Genomic DNA, 17,834 nt, shown 5'->3' with positions numbered 1-17,834 from the left:
CTTTTTTTTTTTCTTTCTTCTCTCTTTTTTTTCCTACTTTCCCCCTAAATTCCTTCTTCCTTTCTGTCCTTCTTTATTTTTTATTCCTTCTTCCTTCCATCCTTTACTTTTTTAATTCCTTCTTCCTGCCCTCTTTTATTTTTTATATATTTTAATTTTTGTTAAAATTCCTTCTTCTTATCTTTCCTCTGATCTTTTTTTATTCCTTCTTCCTCCCTCCCTTCCTTCCTTCCATTCCTTTCATATTCCCTTTCTCCCTCCTTCCCTTCTCCTTTTATTTTCTTCTTTCTCCTTTTCCCACAGGTGAGACAATAAAACCTGGAGCTCTGAAAAGACCAGAGTTAGACCCTGTCAAACGGATAAACATCAGCTCAAGACCAGTGAGCGCAGGAGGGTAAGGAGACAGCACCACTGAACCCACTGGCATTCTACCATAGAAGTTCATACAATAAACCCATGGAGTCAGATCAGATCAATTGCAGCAGAAGCTAACAAAAAGAGTCTCAAAAACATTGGGAACAGAAAGAAACAATCCCCAAATGAAAGGAAAGGAGGAAGCCTCAGAAAGAATGCTAACCGAAAAGAGGCAAGGCAACTATCAGATTCTGAGTTCAAAGCAATGGTTATAAGGAAACTCACTGAGCTCACAGAGAACAACCAGGAACTACAGGGAAACTACAATGAACTCACTGGAAACTATATCAACATGAAAATGGAAATAGAAAGTATCAACAAGGGCAAAGAAGAAATGAAGAATACAATTTCTGAACTGAAGAACACAGTAGAAGGAATCAAAAGCCGACGTGATGAAGCAGAGGATCGGATCAGCGAGCTGGAGGACAAAGTAGAAAAAAACACCCAGAAAGAGAAAGAAAAAAAAAAAAGAGGCTCAGAAAGAATGAAGAGGGATTAAGGGAAATGCAGGACAACATGAAACATAATAATATCCATATAATAGGGATAAAAGAAGGAGAAGAGGAAGAAGAGCAGGGGATAGAAAACCTGTTTGAAAAACGAATGATGGAAAATTTCCCTAATTTGATGAGAGAAAAAGTCACCCAAACCCAGGAAACAAGAGAGTCCCAAGCAAGAGGAAACTAAAGAGGCCCACTGCAAGACACATCATAATTAAAATGGCAAAATTCCAAGACAAACAGAGGATCTTAAAGGCAGCAAGGGAAATAAAGGACATAACATACAAGGGAGCCCCAATAAGGTTAGCACCTGACTTCTCAATGGAAACGCTCCAAGTCAGAAGAGAATGGCAAAAAATATTCCAAGTAATGAGAACCAGAGGCCTACAACCAAGGCTACTTTAACCAGAAAGGCTCTCAATCAAGATAGAAGGCCAAATAAGGAGTTTCCCAGACAAAAGAAGGCTAAAAGAATATACCTCCACCATACCAGCTCTGCAAGAGATGCTAAAGGGACTGCTTTAAGGAAAGGAAGGAAAAGAGAAAGAGAGAGGAACACAGGTATGAAAAAATGGCAATGAATAACTACCTATCAATAATAAGCTTAAACGTAAATGGATTAAATGCTCCAATCAAAAGACACAGAATAGCTGAATGGAAAAGAAAACATGACCCACATATATGCTGCCTACAAGAGACCCATCTCAGGACGAAAGACTTACACAGACTGGAAGTGAAGGGCTGGAAACAAATCTTCCAAGCAAACGGACAGGAGAAAAAAGCAGGGGTAGCAATACTCATATCAGACAATATAGACTTCCAAAGAAGGACCATAAAGAGAGACCCAGAAGGTCACTTCATAAGACTCAAAGGAAGAATCCACCAAGAACACATAAACATTGTAAATATATATGCACCCAACATAGGAGCACCCAAATACATAAAGAAAGTCTTGGAGGACTTCAAGAAAGATAATGACAGCAACATAATTATAGTAGGGGACTTTAACACATCACTTTAAAAAATGGAGAGATCTTCAAAACAAAATATCAACAAGGATATCGTGTCACTCAAGAATATCCTAGATGAAATGGACTTAACTGATATATATAGAGAGCTTTTCACCCCAAAGAAGCAAAATACACATTCTTTTCAAGTATACATGGAATATTCTCAAAGAAAGACCACATGATAGGACACAAAGCAAGCCTCAACAAATTCAAGAAAACTGAAATCATATCAAGCATTTTTTCTAAACATAAGGGACTATAACTAGAAACCAACCCAAAACGAAAAAACCCAAAACAATCAAAAATCATGGAGACTGAATAGCATGCTATTAAACAATGAATGGGTCAAGAACGAGATTAGGGAAGAAATCAAAAACTTTCTGGAAACAAATGAAAACGAAATCACAACAACCCAAAAACTATGGGACACAGCAAAGGCAGTCCTGAGAGGGAAGTTCAAAGCAATACAGGCCTACCTTAAAGAGACAGAAACATTTCAAAGGAACAACCTAACCCTAAGCCTACAAGAACTCAAGGAACAACAACAAAGACAGCCCACAGGAAGTAGAAAGAAGGAAATGACATAGAGCCTAAAGCAAATTCTAAGGATCAATGAATCCAGGAGGTGGTTCTTTGAAAAGATAAACAAAATGGACAAGCCTTTAAGTAGGCTCATCAAGAAAAAAAGACAGAGGATCCAAATAAACACAATTAGAAATGAAAGAGGAGAGATTAGAACTGATACCACAGAAATACAAAGGATTGTAAGAAATTACTACAAAGAATTGTATGCCAAGAAATTTGAAAACCTAGGTGAAAAATGGATACATACCTAGAAAAATATAATCTTCCAAACTGAATGAAGAAGAAGCAGAAAACCTGAACAGACCAATAACAATGGATGAAATTGAAGCAGTCATCAAAAAGCTTCTGACACACAAAAGCCCTGGGCCAGATGGTTTCACAGGGGAATTCTACAAAGCATTTAAGGAAGAGCTAACCCCTATCCTTCACAGACTATTCAAAAAAATCCAAAATGATGGAAGACTCCCAAACTCTTTTTATGAAGCCAGCATCATCCTAATCCCAGAAGCAGATAAAGACACAACAAAGAAAGAAAACTTCAGGCCAATATAGCTGATGAACATAGACGCAAAAATTCTCAACAAAATATTGGCAAACCGCATCCAGCAATACATTAAAAAGATCATACATCAAAAAGATCATACATCATGACCAAGTGGGATTCATCCCAGGCATGCAAGGATGGTACAATATTCAAAAATCAATAAACATAATGCATCATATAAACAACAGCAAACACAAAAATCACATGATCATATCAATAGATACAGAAAAAGCATTTGATAATATACAGCACCGATTTCTGATAACACACTCAGCAAAGTGGGAATAGAGGGAGCATTCCTCAACATAATAAAGGCCATATATGAGAGACCTACTGCCAACATCATACTCAATGGATACAAACTTAGATAAGGAACAAGAAAATGATGCCCTCTCTCACCACTCCTATTCAACATAGTATTGGAAGTCCTGGCCACAGCAATCAGACAAGAAAAAGAAATAAAAGGCATCCCAATTGGAAAGGAAGAAATGAAACTGTGACTGTTTGCAGATGACTTGATAGTGTACATGGGAAATCCTATAGACTCCAACAAAAAACTACTTGACCTAATAAATGAATTTGGCAAAAGAGCTGGATACAAAGTCAATACTCAGAAATCAAAGGCATTCCTGTACACCAACAATGAAAGTGCAGAAACAGAAATCAGGAAAAAATCCCATTTGATATAGCAACAAGAAAAATGAAGTACCTAGGACTAAACCGAATCAAGGACGTAAAAGATCCGTACTCAGAAAACTACACAACACTGAAGAAAGAAAATAAGGAACACAGAAACAAATGGAATCATGTACCATGCTCATGGAGTGGAAGAATTAACATCATCAAAATGGCCATACTACCCAAAGCAATTTATAGATTCAATGCAATCCCTATTAGAGTACCCATGACATATTTCACAGATATAGAACAAACATTTCAGAAATTCATATGGAATCAAAAATGACCACAAATAGATGCAGCAAATTTGAGAAAGAAGAACAAAGCAGGAGGGATCACAATACCTGATATCAAACTGTATTACAGGGACACTGTAATCAAAACAGCCTGGTACTGGCAGAAAAACAGGCACATAGACCAATGAGACAGAACAGAGAGCCCAGAAATAAACTCAAGTCTTTACGGTCAATTAATATTTGACAAAGGAGGCAGGAGCATAAAATGTAGCAAAAATAGCCTCTTGAACAAATTGTGTTGGGAGATCTGGACAGCTACGTGGAAAAAAAATGAAACTCGATCAGCAACTTACACCATACACAAAAATAAATTCAAGATGGATAAAAGACTTAAATATAAGTCATAACACCATAAAAGTCCTAGAGGAATACATTGGTAAGAAAATCTCAGACATTCCACACAGCAACATCCTCACAGCCACGTCCCCTAAAGCAAGGGACATAAAGGAAAGAATAAACAAATGGGACCTCATCAAAATAAAAAGGTTCTGCATGGCTAAAGAAAAGAGCATTAAAATACAAAGAGATCGAACATTATGGGAAAACATATTTGCCAATGATACCTCAGACAGGGGCCTGATCTCCAAAATATATAAAGAACTCACACGACTCCACCTGGGGAAGACAAACAATGCAATTAGAAAATGGGCAAAGGACTTGAACAGACACTTCTCCAAGGAATATATACAGAGGGCCCAGAGACATATGAAAAGATGCAATCAGAGAGATGCAAGTTAAAACCACAATGACGTACCATCTCACACCAGTCAGAGTGGCCAACATAAACAAATCCACAAACAAATGTTGGAGAGGATGCGGAGAAAAGGGAACCCTAGTGCACTGTTGGTGGGCATGCAGACTGGTGAGGCCACTGTGGAAAACAGTGTGGAATTTCCTCAGAAAACTAAAAATGGAACTGCCCTTTGACCCAGCAATTCTTCGGCTGGGATTATACCATAAGCACCCTGAAACACGAATCCAAAATAACCTTTGCTCCTCTATGTTCATAGCAGCACAATTTACAATAGCCAAGTACTGGAAGCCATCTAAGTGTGCATCAGCAAATGAGTGGATTCAAAACCTATGGTACATTCACACAATGGAATTCTGCGCAGCAGAGACAAAGAAGGAACTTATACCCTTTGCAACAGCATGGATGGAACTGGAGAGCATTATACTAAGTGAAATAAGCCAGGAGGTGAGGGACAAATACCATATGATCTCACCTTTAACTGGAACATAATCAACAAAAGAAAAAAGGAAACAAAATATAACCAGAGACACTGAAGTTAAGACTAATCTAACAATAGCTATGGGGGAGTGGGGAGGGGACAATCAGGAGAGTGGACTACAGGAACTACTATAAAGGACACATGGATCAAATCAAGGGGGAGGGTGGAGGTGCGGGAGGGAGGTGTGTTCAGCTGGGGTGGAGTGGAGGAATGGGGAGAAAGGCATACAATTGTAATTGAATAACAATAAAAAATAATTTAAAAAATGAGGCCACATGGTCAGTGCCAAAGTGGGTAGGTTAACGGGTGGGAGATAGGTGTGGGAGGCAGGGGGGGCGTTTTGACGTGAAAATGGAGACAAGTGTACTTGAACAGCAATAAAAAATGAAGAAAAAACAGGCCATTCTCTGACTAATAGAACTGAAATTATCCAGGAAATTCTTTTATTTTTCCTTCCCTATTACACATATAAACATTTGGGGCATGCACACAAAGTCAGTAATGGAAATAGTGTAAGCTTTAAAGGCAAACAGATTTGAGTTAAAACTCTGTCTCTGCCACTCATTACTTTGGTGACCAGGTCGCTTTAGCTTTTTGAGACATACTTCCACTGATCTTTAAAATGAGGATGTTAAAATCTACCACAAGTTATTATTGTGAAACTTAAACTTGATAATATATGTAAAGTGGCCACCACAAAAAGTGCTTAATAAATGGGAATAATTGTTATCTCTTGTTATTACAACAGATAGCTGGCATTACACTGGAGGCATATTTAATCATGTCTGGTAAATTCAGTTGGCTAAAGTTCAGCAATTCCAGTTCTGAGTGCTCACAGACAGCTGCAACACAAACCTTTGCCTTTTTAAAATACTTTGAGTTCAGAATGTCTCATCCTCAGCATTGTTGACATTTAAGGCTGATTAATTCTTTGTTGCAGAGCAGAAAGGAGGGGTGTTGTCATTTACATTGTAGAGTATTTAGAACCATCCCTAATCTACTCCACTAGATGCCGGAAGCACACCCTGTGTCATGACAACAAATATGCCCACCAGAAGGCAAAATGGCCCTATGACCAGCTCTGCAGGGTCTTCTTAGGATTTATAACTCCCCTAAGCTGCTCTCTTCCTTTTTCTGAGGTATTTTAGACAGACATTTACTTGAAATAAAATGACTTTCTATTCTCTAATTGTATCACACTATTAAATATTTCTTTCTTTATTGTTTTTCAATTAGTTGTCCCCATTACTGTCCTCTGCCCTACCCACCCCTACCTCCCACATTCAATCCTTATCTTACAAATAATATTGTAAGTTTCCTGATGGCAGGAAATTGTTTTTCTATTCTTTCCTCCAAAGAGTCTGGCATAGAACAGACAAGGCAGAACCCAGTGAAGATATATTTGTTTGCTTATTTTTTCATCCATTCACTCAAGAAGCATTTGTTAAGAGCCTTTATATATCAGACACTTTATCAGAGCTTGACACACAGGGAAGGAAGACACTGTATCTGCCTTTGAGGAGCTCACAGTGTAAGTGAAGGAAGGAAGCAGACTAGTATAATGTGATATTTCCTACCATAAAGGAAGCAAAGAAGTGGAGCACTTAGACTGGGAAAGACAAGGAAGGCTTTTCCTGAGGAAGAAACATTTGAGCTGAGTTTTGAAGATAAGTAGGAGTCTGATTGAGGGCACTGATTGTGGATAACTAGCAATTTGTTAAAGGCTTTTGTAAGGTAAGTTTAATGAATATGAGTATATTTCACAGACTTTTACTCTTCTGCAGAGAATGTTTTTTTTTTAGGTCTCTTTGATCCAGAAAGCTAACTGGAAGAGTGTTTTGCAAAACTGGAGTACATATGTATGCACAAGCATGTACACACTAATGACACTGTGACAAAGAAGCTGCTGACATTTGTTGGCCCTGTCTCCTCTCCACAGAGACACGCTCCTAAATTAAGGAAAAAGGCTATATTATTGTGGCTGCCAGTTTTGATTGACCATGTTGGGTTTTGATTGACTTATTTGTCTTGACTGATTGGTCAAATCAGAGCCCTTTGGGGTATGATCATAAAATATGTCATCAGCCTATTTTAATCCCTTTGGGAGTGTAATCTTAAAACAAAACTTACTAAATTAATTTTGTCAAGTTTTCAACTTAGTTGATTTTTTTCAAGTGAAAATATTTAGTTTCTATGAAATTAGAATTGTGAGGTAGAGAATGATCTAAAATATACAGTGAGTCCCCAATTTTAAATCACATGACTTCAGGGAGCCTGGAGTTCATGCAAGTAGATTCAAACTTCTAAAGGATCAATTCTCATTCTACCTTATGAGAAACCATTCCACGAAGAAAGTAATGATGGCAAAAGACTCACTTAACTTCTCTAGAATCTCCTCATCTGTCATCTTGGATTTTTTCCTTTGTCGATCTGTGTTTCTATACAAAGTACTAGAATTGGCATTCTCAGCAGAAGGTGGTGTGACTTCTTTATTTGGTGCTGCTGGTGAAGCAATGGATTCAACCACAGAACGAGTGTAGATCTTAAAGGCAAGAAAAAATAGTTCTACAATTAAAACAGCAGGGCAAGGAAAAGGTATAAAGTCAACACACTGTCATATCAGTGAGGTTTTTTAAATCAAGATAAATTTTAAAGAGCTTTAGGTTCACAGCAAAATTTAGGGGAAGGTACAGAGATTTCCCATATACCTCCTGACCCCATTCATGCATAGCTTCACATATCATCAACATATCCTTACCAGATTGCTGCATTTGTTGCGACTGATAAACCTACATTCACATCATAATCACTCAAATTCCATAATTTGCACACAGTCACTGTGAGTGTACTACATTCTATGGGTTTGGACAAATGTATAGAGACATTTATCTATCATTATTGTGACAGGGTGAGTATTTTCAGTGCTCTTAATATTATCTGTGCTCTGCCTACTCACCCCTCCTCCTATCCTGCACCCCAGCCCTCAATGAGTTTTTAAAGACAAGTGATTTTCTAAGTACACTGCCCTTAGAAGCTCTGAGGATCTAGTCATTTGCAACCCCCATATATGCTGTGCTAATTCTGGTACTGGTGCCTCTGCTTATGTGAGTCTTCCTAACTGATTCATAGGGAATTTCTTCTCCATCTTAATGTCTGTAGGAGTTTTATAACTTAACACTTATTTGTATATTGTTTGGTATTATTCTCTAATTATCATATGCTAATCTTGCATCTGCAAGTTTTGGAACATAGTAAGATGTTCAATAGGTACTAGTTGATTAACTAGATTCTGACTGTGTAACTGTTCCCAAGGACATCTTTTGAATCATTTGGAAATAGTCACTTGTGACTTACTGATTTTGTATGCTCAGGTCTTGGTGCAATAACTGGTGGGGGCTCATTGTCATCTTCTTCTTCTTCCTCTTCTTCATCTTCTTCTTCAGACACAGGAGGAGCTAAAGGAGGTTCTGATGCTGTTTTTGTACTCTTATAACAAAAACAAAGTTAAAAGACCTGGTATTAACTCCTCATTGCTTTCCTTCAAAAATGAGACAAGGAAAATAAAATATTTAACTATGTAGGGTTAAGAAGGAACTGCATCTTTTACAAAGGAGCAGGCCATCTAAAATTTGGTGCCCAGGATTTGCCCCCATTCAGAAATAAATCAGGTCATGGTTTAAACAGCATGACATTTAAAAATGCTATTTTTATTTTCCAGTGAGCTAAAAAACAGTGAGAGATATTCATTTACTACTTTAAAGTTCAATGTTTTTTGAAATCAATGCATATATTTTAAAAATCAAATTAATTACTATTAAAGCTTTGAATTTATATACTATATCCATTTGTATATTGACAGGTTGTTAACGAGAAAAGGGCTATTTTGTGCTTAAAGATCAGAACATATGTATGGATATGGTATTAACATAGTTCTACAACTACTAAACACAATCAAGCCCATAAATGTTTCTTCCCCATTCAGCCTCCTGAGATCAACCACTCAGAGAGTAACAGACATGAAGATCTACATAAATAATTATTCTATCTTAACCAACAGGTAAATAGTGATTTGTAATGTTAAAAATGCAATAATGCCAGCACTAAAAATAACAACAACCATAGCATCTAGGGTCACTTCTTCACCATTTGGTAAAATGGTACCAAAGCTGGATTTTGAAAGAACTATGATCATGGCTCTCAAACTGTGGTCCCCAGATTAGCATCATCACCATTATCAAGAAACTTGTCAGAAATGCAGATTCTCAGGTTCCATCCAGATCTATGAATCAGAAACTTTTGAAGTGGGGCCTTGCAATCTTTGTTATAATAAGCTTTCCAGATGATATTGATACAGGCGCAACAAAAATGAGAAACAGCCTGTTTACCAAGACTCTCTTCAATCCCTTCATTTCACTGTATTTGCCAATCCAAAGCTATTTAACATTATTTTGACCTACAATACTGTAGAATCCTAACCTGTTCCTTACCTTGTAAGACCTGCTTCAAAATCACACAGCCATACACTAAAGCCCTAGAAATATTCCCCCTTAACATCCCCTTTCTAAGACATGGCTAAAACTATCGGGGTAGGTCTCTTTCTTACTGCTGTAAGTTTATTAAACAGCTTGATTAACAGGTTTTCCTGGTGGCCTTTAGGGGAGTCAAATGTGTAATATTGCTGCACTTTTCCTTCCAGGGTGAGAATAATTATGTCTAAACTTATAAAAATAAAGATAGATGGGAAGCAAGTAAATAATTATTTCTCTTTTTGAAATTAGGTATTAGTTACATTCTTATTATGCCATACACTGGGGAAGTAATTCTTGACCTGAATTGGGTCCTGGACTCTTAGAGTACTGAAGAGTTTGGCTTCAGAATTCTAAACAAGCCAAAACCCAGCCCCCCAAAACAAGGATATATATACTCTTACATATAATTTAAAGGGCTCATAGATCTTCTGAAGCCCATTCATGGACTTCAAGTTATAAACCCTGCTCTAAAGAGTACGCCAGCTAGAGGAACTATCTTAGAAAACTCTCCTTTGTTTGAGCTATTTTTGTTTTTATTTATGTTTATTTATTTTTCAATTTTAATTTTTAAAGGTCAAAGGAATTAGAAATGAGGACTTTGGCGACTTTAGATAATGCAAAGTGTTATTTGTGGGCATTTTTGGTGCTTGTTTAAAATTCAGATATCAAAGTTCCACTTAAGATCTACTCTTCAAGTAGAATCTTGGATCCTGCATTTTAAGAGCCTCCCCAGGCAATTCTAATGCAAAATGAAAGAAGAGAACCACTAATCTAAATGAACAAAGTTAACTGGTACTGAAAATCAAAAGCATTATCTGTCAACTGTATATCCAGATTCTCTAGGCACAAATCATGATGTATTCATATTTTTGCTGTTACCTTACACTTGGAATACTAGCTTAAGATTCTAAATGCATTACTTCACTATCAATAGTACAATAAAAATGTAAAATATTTAAAAAGCCTCAAATTGAAGAGTAAGTCTTCAATTGAACAGTATTTAGCATTTAAATACACTAATACCAAAGAAGCAACCATGAGTGAGCAGTAAAGCAGATGTCATATGACTATGGGAGGTATTGCTAAATTCAATATTAATTATATAGACAGTATTTAAAAACATTTGGTGAATACAACATTGCTTCTATTTTAATTCCCACTCTAGTAGCATAGCTACTAGAGGATGCCAAAACTTGTGATCACTTCAGGCTATGTCTATAAGGGGTTGTCAATCCCATTGAATCAGATCCTGTAGGATAGCAAGGACCACTAGAAGTTTTCTAATACAAAATAATAATAACAATAATAATAATAATAAATATAAAAAACAGTATGAATTGAAGTCTTCCCTTAGAACTATAAGGAGGACACAACGTGCAATTCTCCATTCCTAAGTAATTGAGTCCCACTGAAATGTTCCAACCTGAACTTAAGGGTCTAATGAGTTCATTAAATCAACAGAAATCCAACCTTAGTCAAGCAGTGTAATTAATTAATTATTCCCACCTGGAAGTCCTGCCAGCCCTTCAAACTCAAACCATCCAAGAAGAAACTCAGCATCTTCTCACAGAAATTTGCAACCCCTGAAAGATGACATCCCCATCTTTCTGGCCAACCACATAACATTCTAAGCCTGTAATCATCTTTGACATCAACCTTTTCTCCAGCATCCAGTCAATAACCTAAACATCTCAGGAATTTGATTTTAATCTCCAATTCTGCCTCCACCATCTCACTTAGGGCCTCATTACCTCTGCCCTGGAGTCTTGCAATGCTCCCCCAACTGGTCTCCTTTCATCCAGTCTCAACTTCTGTCAATTTATTCTGGACATTTGCTGCCAGAATACTCTTCTCAAAGCATAAGCTTTAATCATCTAACACTCCTGTTCTAAAAAATTTCAAGAGCTTCCCACTATACACTGAAGAAAGCCAGATTCCTTAGAATACCATTTAAGTGCCTCTACAATTTGGCTCCCACTTAACTTTCCAGGCTTAACTCCTGTGATTCCCTTTCTTGCATCTCAGTCTTCATTCAAACCTACACCCCTCTGTCTCCTTGCTTTCCTCACTACCATGTCCTTTTTCATGCTTTTCCTTTTGCTTAGAATGCCTTTCTCCATCTTCACAGATCCAAATCCCGTCTGACCCGCAAGATCTAGCTCAAATGCTCTGTTTTGTATAAACTATTTTTTAACTCAAACTTGAATAAATATGTACCAAGCACTATTTTGTACCAGGCACTGAGCTTAAGCCCTTTGGAGAAGGGCTTGCTTCCTTTAACTTCCCCAGCTAAAAGTAATCTCTTTTCTCTGAATTCTCATACCAAATGAACATGTCTCATGTACATAACATGATCCATATTGCATTGAGCTTGTTTATGTTCATATGCTCCAAATTTCCTAGGATTTTAAGGAAGCACTTGAATAATATATGTTTAATAAGCGAATACCCCATGGTTTTATCTCCAAACAGTGAGATCATCATATTTTTCTGAATTGATAGAATATTTTGGTCATTATGTAGATTAGTTTTAATATGACAAGCAAAATCAGTAGAAGCATGCTCAAAAAAGGCTGATATCTTAGGAGATATGAACTATTTACAAAATAGAAATCAATGCACAGACCATCCTAGCAGATTGGTATTTAAAATAACTGACCTACATAAAAAATAACAACTATTTATTTGCCAGGATGCCCAGTCAGTATTACACAATAATGATATTGATTAAATCAAGGGACATGGAATGTTCGCATTTTTGTCTTTCCCACTTCACTATTGCTTCCCTTAGCTGTCATGGCAAAGAAAAAGGAGAAGAGGACATGACCAGTGGGAATATGAGGGCTATATTCTATTTTCTTCTGTGTAATCTGAGCAAGGCACAAGTACTATCACCTCAGAAGCCTCAGTACATGAGCCTTATGTATGGAGAGAGGAAGTTTTTCCTCTTGTTGCCATCTAAAAATAATAGTAATAATAGCTTACACTTAATTAATATATAACATGTTCTAGGTATGTACTAAGTATATCATATGCATTATCACATTCAATATCCATAAAAGTTTTAGGAGGTATGTGCCATTATACCCAGTTAAAGCTGAGGAAAGAAAGGCTCAGAGTAGCTAAGCCATTTTCCCAAAATCACTCAGCTTGTAAGACAAGAAATAAGACTAAACACCTATGTCCAGGACCTTAATTCCTTTTTAAATTTTATTTTTAATTGTGGTAAAACATACATAACATAAAATTTAGCATCTTAACTACTATTAAGTGTACAGTTCAGTAGTGTTAAATGTATTCACATTGTTGGACAACCCACTCCAGAACTTTTCATCTTGCAACACTAAAATGCTGTACCCATTAAGCACTAACTCCCCATCTCTGCCTTTCCCTGCAACCACTTTTTGTCTGTATGATTTTGACTACTCTAGGTAACTCATATAAGTAGAATCATACAATATGTATCAAAATTATACTTTTAAAAACTATGTTTAAAAGCTTCTACATGTAAAAACTAGACCTGCACCATTGCATTCTGTTGGACTACCAGAAACACTGATTATACAAAACTGTTTTCAATTTTTCACTTACCGAAGGATGGGCAGCTATGTATCCATGTGCACTTTTATCTGAAAATTAAAGATAAAGCTATAACCTTTGTTTAATGACTTTATTTTTTAAAAATACTTAAAAAAATCTGCATGTGTTTGGCCAGGATAAAATTCTCCAAATTCAGTATCAAATAGATATGAAAAATGACATAGTTTCTATTAATATAGTTCACACCCTTACATCCTCAGCATATTATCACCATGTCATTTATAGACCTAAAATGAAGGCCTTCAGTGAATCTCATCTACTCCAGGAGTAGATTATCTACTCTTGAATTAGAATGATTCTCTACAGTAGTCACCCCCCCAATATGGGGGATACATTTAAGCCTGAAACCTGAGATAATACCAAACTCTGTGTGTTCATACACACACACATGCACACACAACAGGTCCTCGAATAACTTCATTTTGTTCAACATTGCTTCTTTATGTTGATGAGATGCTGTAGAAACTTAATTCTTGTTTATATCAATTAGCCTATGGTAAAACTGGTTTCATTATATGTTGCTTGGCTGCAGTTCCAAGAACCTATGGAGGACATTAAGTGAAAATTTACAGAATCTAGGTTTTCTGTTTATGTCTTCTACCCACAAATTTAATGCCTTTTCCATTTTAAATAAGCACCCATTATACACTGTGACTGTAACTCTTGCAGTTTGAGTTCTGACAGCAAAACTAGCGTGAATTTCTTCATAGTTATGAATATAAGATTCATTCTTACCATAGATCTTAGCAACTTCAACATATGATTTTTTTATTTCTGTATTAAGTCAAAAACTTTCACCTTTTCCCTTAAAGGACGCACTTTATGGCTTTTCTTCGGCATATCCGAACTGCCGACATCAGTACTCTTGAACTTTGAGGCCATTATTAAGTAATATAAGGCTTACTTGAATACAAGCATTGGGATGCAACAATAGCCAATCTGGTAACCTAGAGGGCTACTAAGTGACTAACAGGCAGGGAGTGTGCACAGTGTGGAAACACTAAACAAAGGATGATTCACATTCTAGGCAGGATGGAACAGGACCACACAAGACTTCATTTTACAACTCAGAACAGCACACAACTTAAAACTTATGAGTTATTTATTTCTGCAATTTTCCATTTAATATTTTTAGACCATGGTTGATCATGGGTAACTAAAACCACAAGAAACAAAAGCACAGATAAGGGGAGACTACTGTACATCTATATCTAGAATTTATCTGCTACTTCTTTCTTTCATTTTCTCCTCTTTCCCTCCTTTCCCTTCATCCCTTCTACCCACCCTTCCTTTCCCCTACTCTTCTCCTCCTCATCCTATTAGTCATTTGTGGCATTAGAGCATCCAGAAAACATATGGTGATATTTCACTCAACTCAGAATAGTATAATAACTCAGATACTGTTACTGTTGAGTTTCAACATACTTTTTAGGGATTTTTTTTGTAAGTTGAGAGAATTCAAAACAAAAATAAAAGCATTAAAAAACAGTGGCAACTTGGAATAAAGACAAATTCTGATAATCTGAAAAGTATTAATGAGTACACTGAAATGATTTCTTGAATGAATTTTTGGTTCTCATTACCTGTGGTTCTATATTGTACTTGGAGCAAAGCTGTAGATTTCCTCACATTAAGCATTTCTTGATATGTCACATAAAAGATAATTAATATTATCTCTTAAATATTTTTCTTGTGCCATTCTTGAAGAGATCAAGCTTGCCCTAAACTAGAACCAATGCCAGAAGATATGGGCTCTTTATAGCTGGGGCACTAATGATAGTATTCTCTTTTTTCTTTAGATGTTAAATAGGAAATTGTTCTAGCCCTGACCAGTGTGGCTCAGTTGGTTGGAGTGTTGTCCACAAACCAAAAGGTCACAGGTTAGATTCTCAGTCAGGGCACATGCCTAGGTTGTGGGTTAGGTCCCCGGCCAGGTGCATATGGGAGACAAAAAATAGATATTTCTCTCACATTGATCTCTCTCTCTCTCTCTCTCTCTCTCTCTCTCTCCATTCTTCTCTCTCTGGGATCAATAAATATATATGCTTGGGTGAGGATTAAAAAAAAGTTGGAGAAATTGTTCTAGAGAGGCAACCCTGATAATATTTCTTAAAACACAGAAGTATTGTTTGGTAGGTGTATTTGCTTATAGTGCAAATTTGATCATAAAAGTGTCATATAAAGGCCAGGCCTACAAGCTAGCAAGTGAAGTCAAAATTTGGAAGACATATGGCCTTTCACCCTCTTAGAAATAGCAAGCCATGATTTCTTTTTTGAAGTCTGATTTTTGAGGTCTGATCAGAATAACTTGGCAGCTGTAAAATTTGTGCTGTGCTATCATGGTTCAATTCAATGTTTCCACAGAATAAAATAAATTTCAAGAGGCTATGGTTTGATCCATATACTTCTTACTTCATAAACACATCACAAGGCCTGATCCTAAGTATCTGAGTGTCTTCATATTAGCGAATAGACAAAACAACAATTGTGATTGCTGATTCAAGCTGAGAATTAATGTTTTACTGAACAATGTTCTTATTTCAGTTCTAAAATTATACAAGCACTGTAAATCTCCTAATATCAACTTCAATTTCCAACTCATGTTTTGGTTTACTTCTGCTGAACTCATTTGGAGAAAGAACTAGAACTGACTTCAAATGCCCTACAGGTATTCTGTTCTAATCCTGCTCTTTGATTAGAATTACTTTTTTCACTTTTTGACAGCCTAGATTTACTCTTACCTCCTGATGTAAAGCTCATGTATTTCTGGTTGTTGACTGTTTCTTTGGAATCATAGAATTTTAGAACATCCAAAACAGCTTGTGGGTTCTTCTTCTGTTCCAGTTTTGTTATGTTGGAGGTTTGGAGTAATCGTGCCCATTGCTCAGGAATTCCCTGGGGACAACCAAAGGAAAAGAATGGCAGATCAGAACATTCCAGCAGCTACATTTTCTGGTCCAGTAAAGTTCTTCACCAAGAAGCCCATGCTACCTGTAGGATTACACTTGGGAAACTGAAGTTACACTCTAGATTTAAAGTTAGTAACTTAATAATGCAATCATTCCCTTTTCTAAATAAAACACATAGGGAAAACTAGGATCCAACTTAAAAAGGGTGGGTGGGAGTATGACTGTGATAGAAAAAAAAAGCACATGAAAATCACCTCCATATTAACTCTGCTCATCCATGAAATGATGTTTACAGCTTAGCTTATTTTTTTTCTGGTGACTCAGGGCAGACATAGCAAGACTTCTCTCAATTTGTGCACAGCATAGTATAGTTTAGATCAATAGATTTTATTTGACTGGAATAATACAAGCTGTTTCTGGGCATGTTGTAATTAGAATATATTTTAGAATAAAAGAAAAGCCTCACCCTTGGTCAATTCATACTTTGTGATTATAAAATGTAATTTGGGGGGGTCTAGAGCTTTAATAGAAAGGGTGATTGAGAGGAGGCAAAGAATTGTGGAAGAGCAATAACCACTGAGATGCTAAACAGTAACATAATGCTGCTTTGGGCATTTTCCCTGCAGCTTCCTGGTCTCCTCCCTCCATCCTCTCCTCCCCACTTCATTTACTGGCCACATAGAGGAACCTGGGGACTGTGACAACTATGCCAAAGCCTTGTAAGAATTTGCAATAATCTGAAGCATTAGAGCAGAGAGGAAGGAGTATTTGGAAATCTAACCAAGGTGAACTGCAAAAATTATACACAGAGGTTAGTTTTGCATTGAGCATTCAGTATTCGTTCCTACTTGTTCATCCTACAGGTGTCCCCATTTCATAATCATCCAACCTCCAAGAGCAACTTGGAGCAAGAAACAGACACACTATTACTAAAGTGTGGCTTTGTCCTATGAAGTCTCGGCAAAACAATGTGTGACGTGGGCCTCCAGAGTTTGGGAATGAGAACAAAAAGTGAGATAAGCCAAGCAACAACTCTACTGCACACACATGAACCTGCTGCTGCAGTGCTATGACATCTCAAAGAAGCACTTTGATGCAAGCTTCTTTTGGGCCTGTGACGCACCTCTGGGAGCTTCCCTGGGCACATCTGTGAGCCATAGAGATCTGGCTGTAATGGACGTAAATAAAGAAAGAAAAGAAAGTTAAAACAGAATGTGGGACAACTGAGAAGGTGGGAGGAGATGAAACCAATGGGTCTGAATGGGGAAAGGTAATCCCATCTAAAGTGGGGCGGATATGAAAATAGGGAGGTGTTAACTAAATTAGGGGCAGGACAGGCTATAGGGCAACAGATTTTTTAAAAAACAGAGAAAACAACAATGTTCCAAAGTTTGGATGCATAATTCCACTTTTGGCCAGATGTTTCCTCCATAAATATGCAATAATAAGTATTATCATTAAATGACCAGAAAAATTACTAAAAGCAGAAACATGAATTTGGAGGGAAGAAGGATGGCATTATGAACAGCTTTGACAA

The 17,834-nt window shown here is 36.9% G+C and overlaps 1 protein-coding gene across 5 annotated transcripts in view; it reads right to left on the bottom strand.

The window, feature by feature from the left end:
• The window catches only part of PAK3 (p21 (RAC1) activated kinase 3), a 385,169-nt gene that overhangs the window by 88,618 nt on the left and 278,717 nt on the right, over positions 1–17,834 (bottom strand). For all 5 annotated transcript variants that reach the window (XM_053917262.1, XM_053917263.1, XM_045188516.2 and 2 more), the window contains 4 exons: positions 16,130–16,283; positions 13,380–13,417; positions 8,614–8,745; positions 7,636–7,801 (listed from right to left, as the gene is read on the bottom strand). In XM_053917262.1, coding sequence (XP_053773237.1) covers positions 7,636–7,801; positions 8,614–8,745; positions 13,380–13,417; positions 16,130–16,283 — 490 coding nt within the window. The remainder of the gene's footprint in view (positions 1–7,635; positions 7,802–8,613; positions 8,746–13,379; positions 13,418–16,129; positions 16,284–17,834) is intronic.

This window comes from Desmodus rotundus, chromosome X (genome assembly GCF_022682495.2).
Source record: "Desmodus rotundus isolate HL8 chromosome X, HLdesRot8A.1, whole genome shotgun sequence".
Classification (NCBI taxonomy): Eukaryota; Metazoa; Chordata; class Mammalia; order Chiroptera; family Phyllostomidae; genus Desmodus; species Desmodus rotundus.
This window is presented reverse-complemented; position numbering and strand designations above follow the sequence as displayed.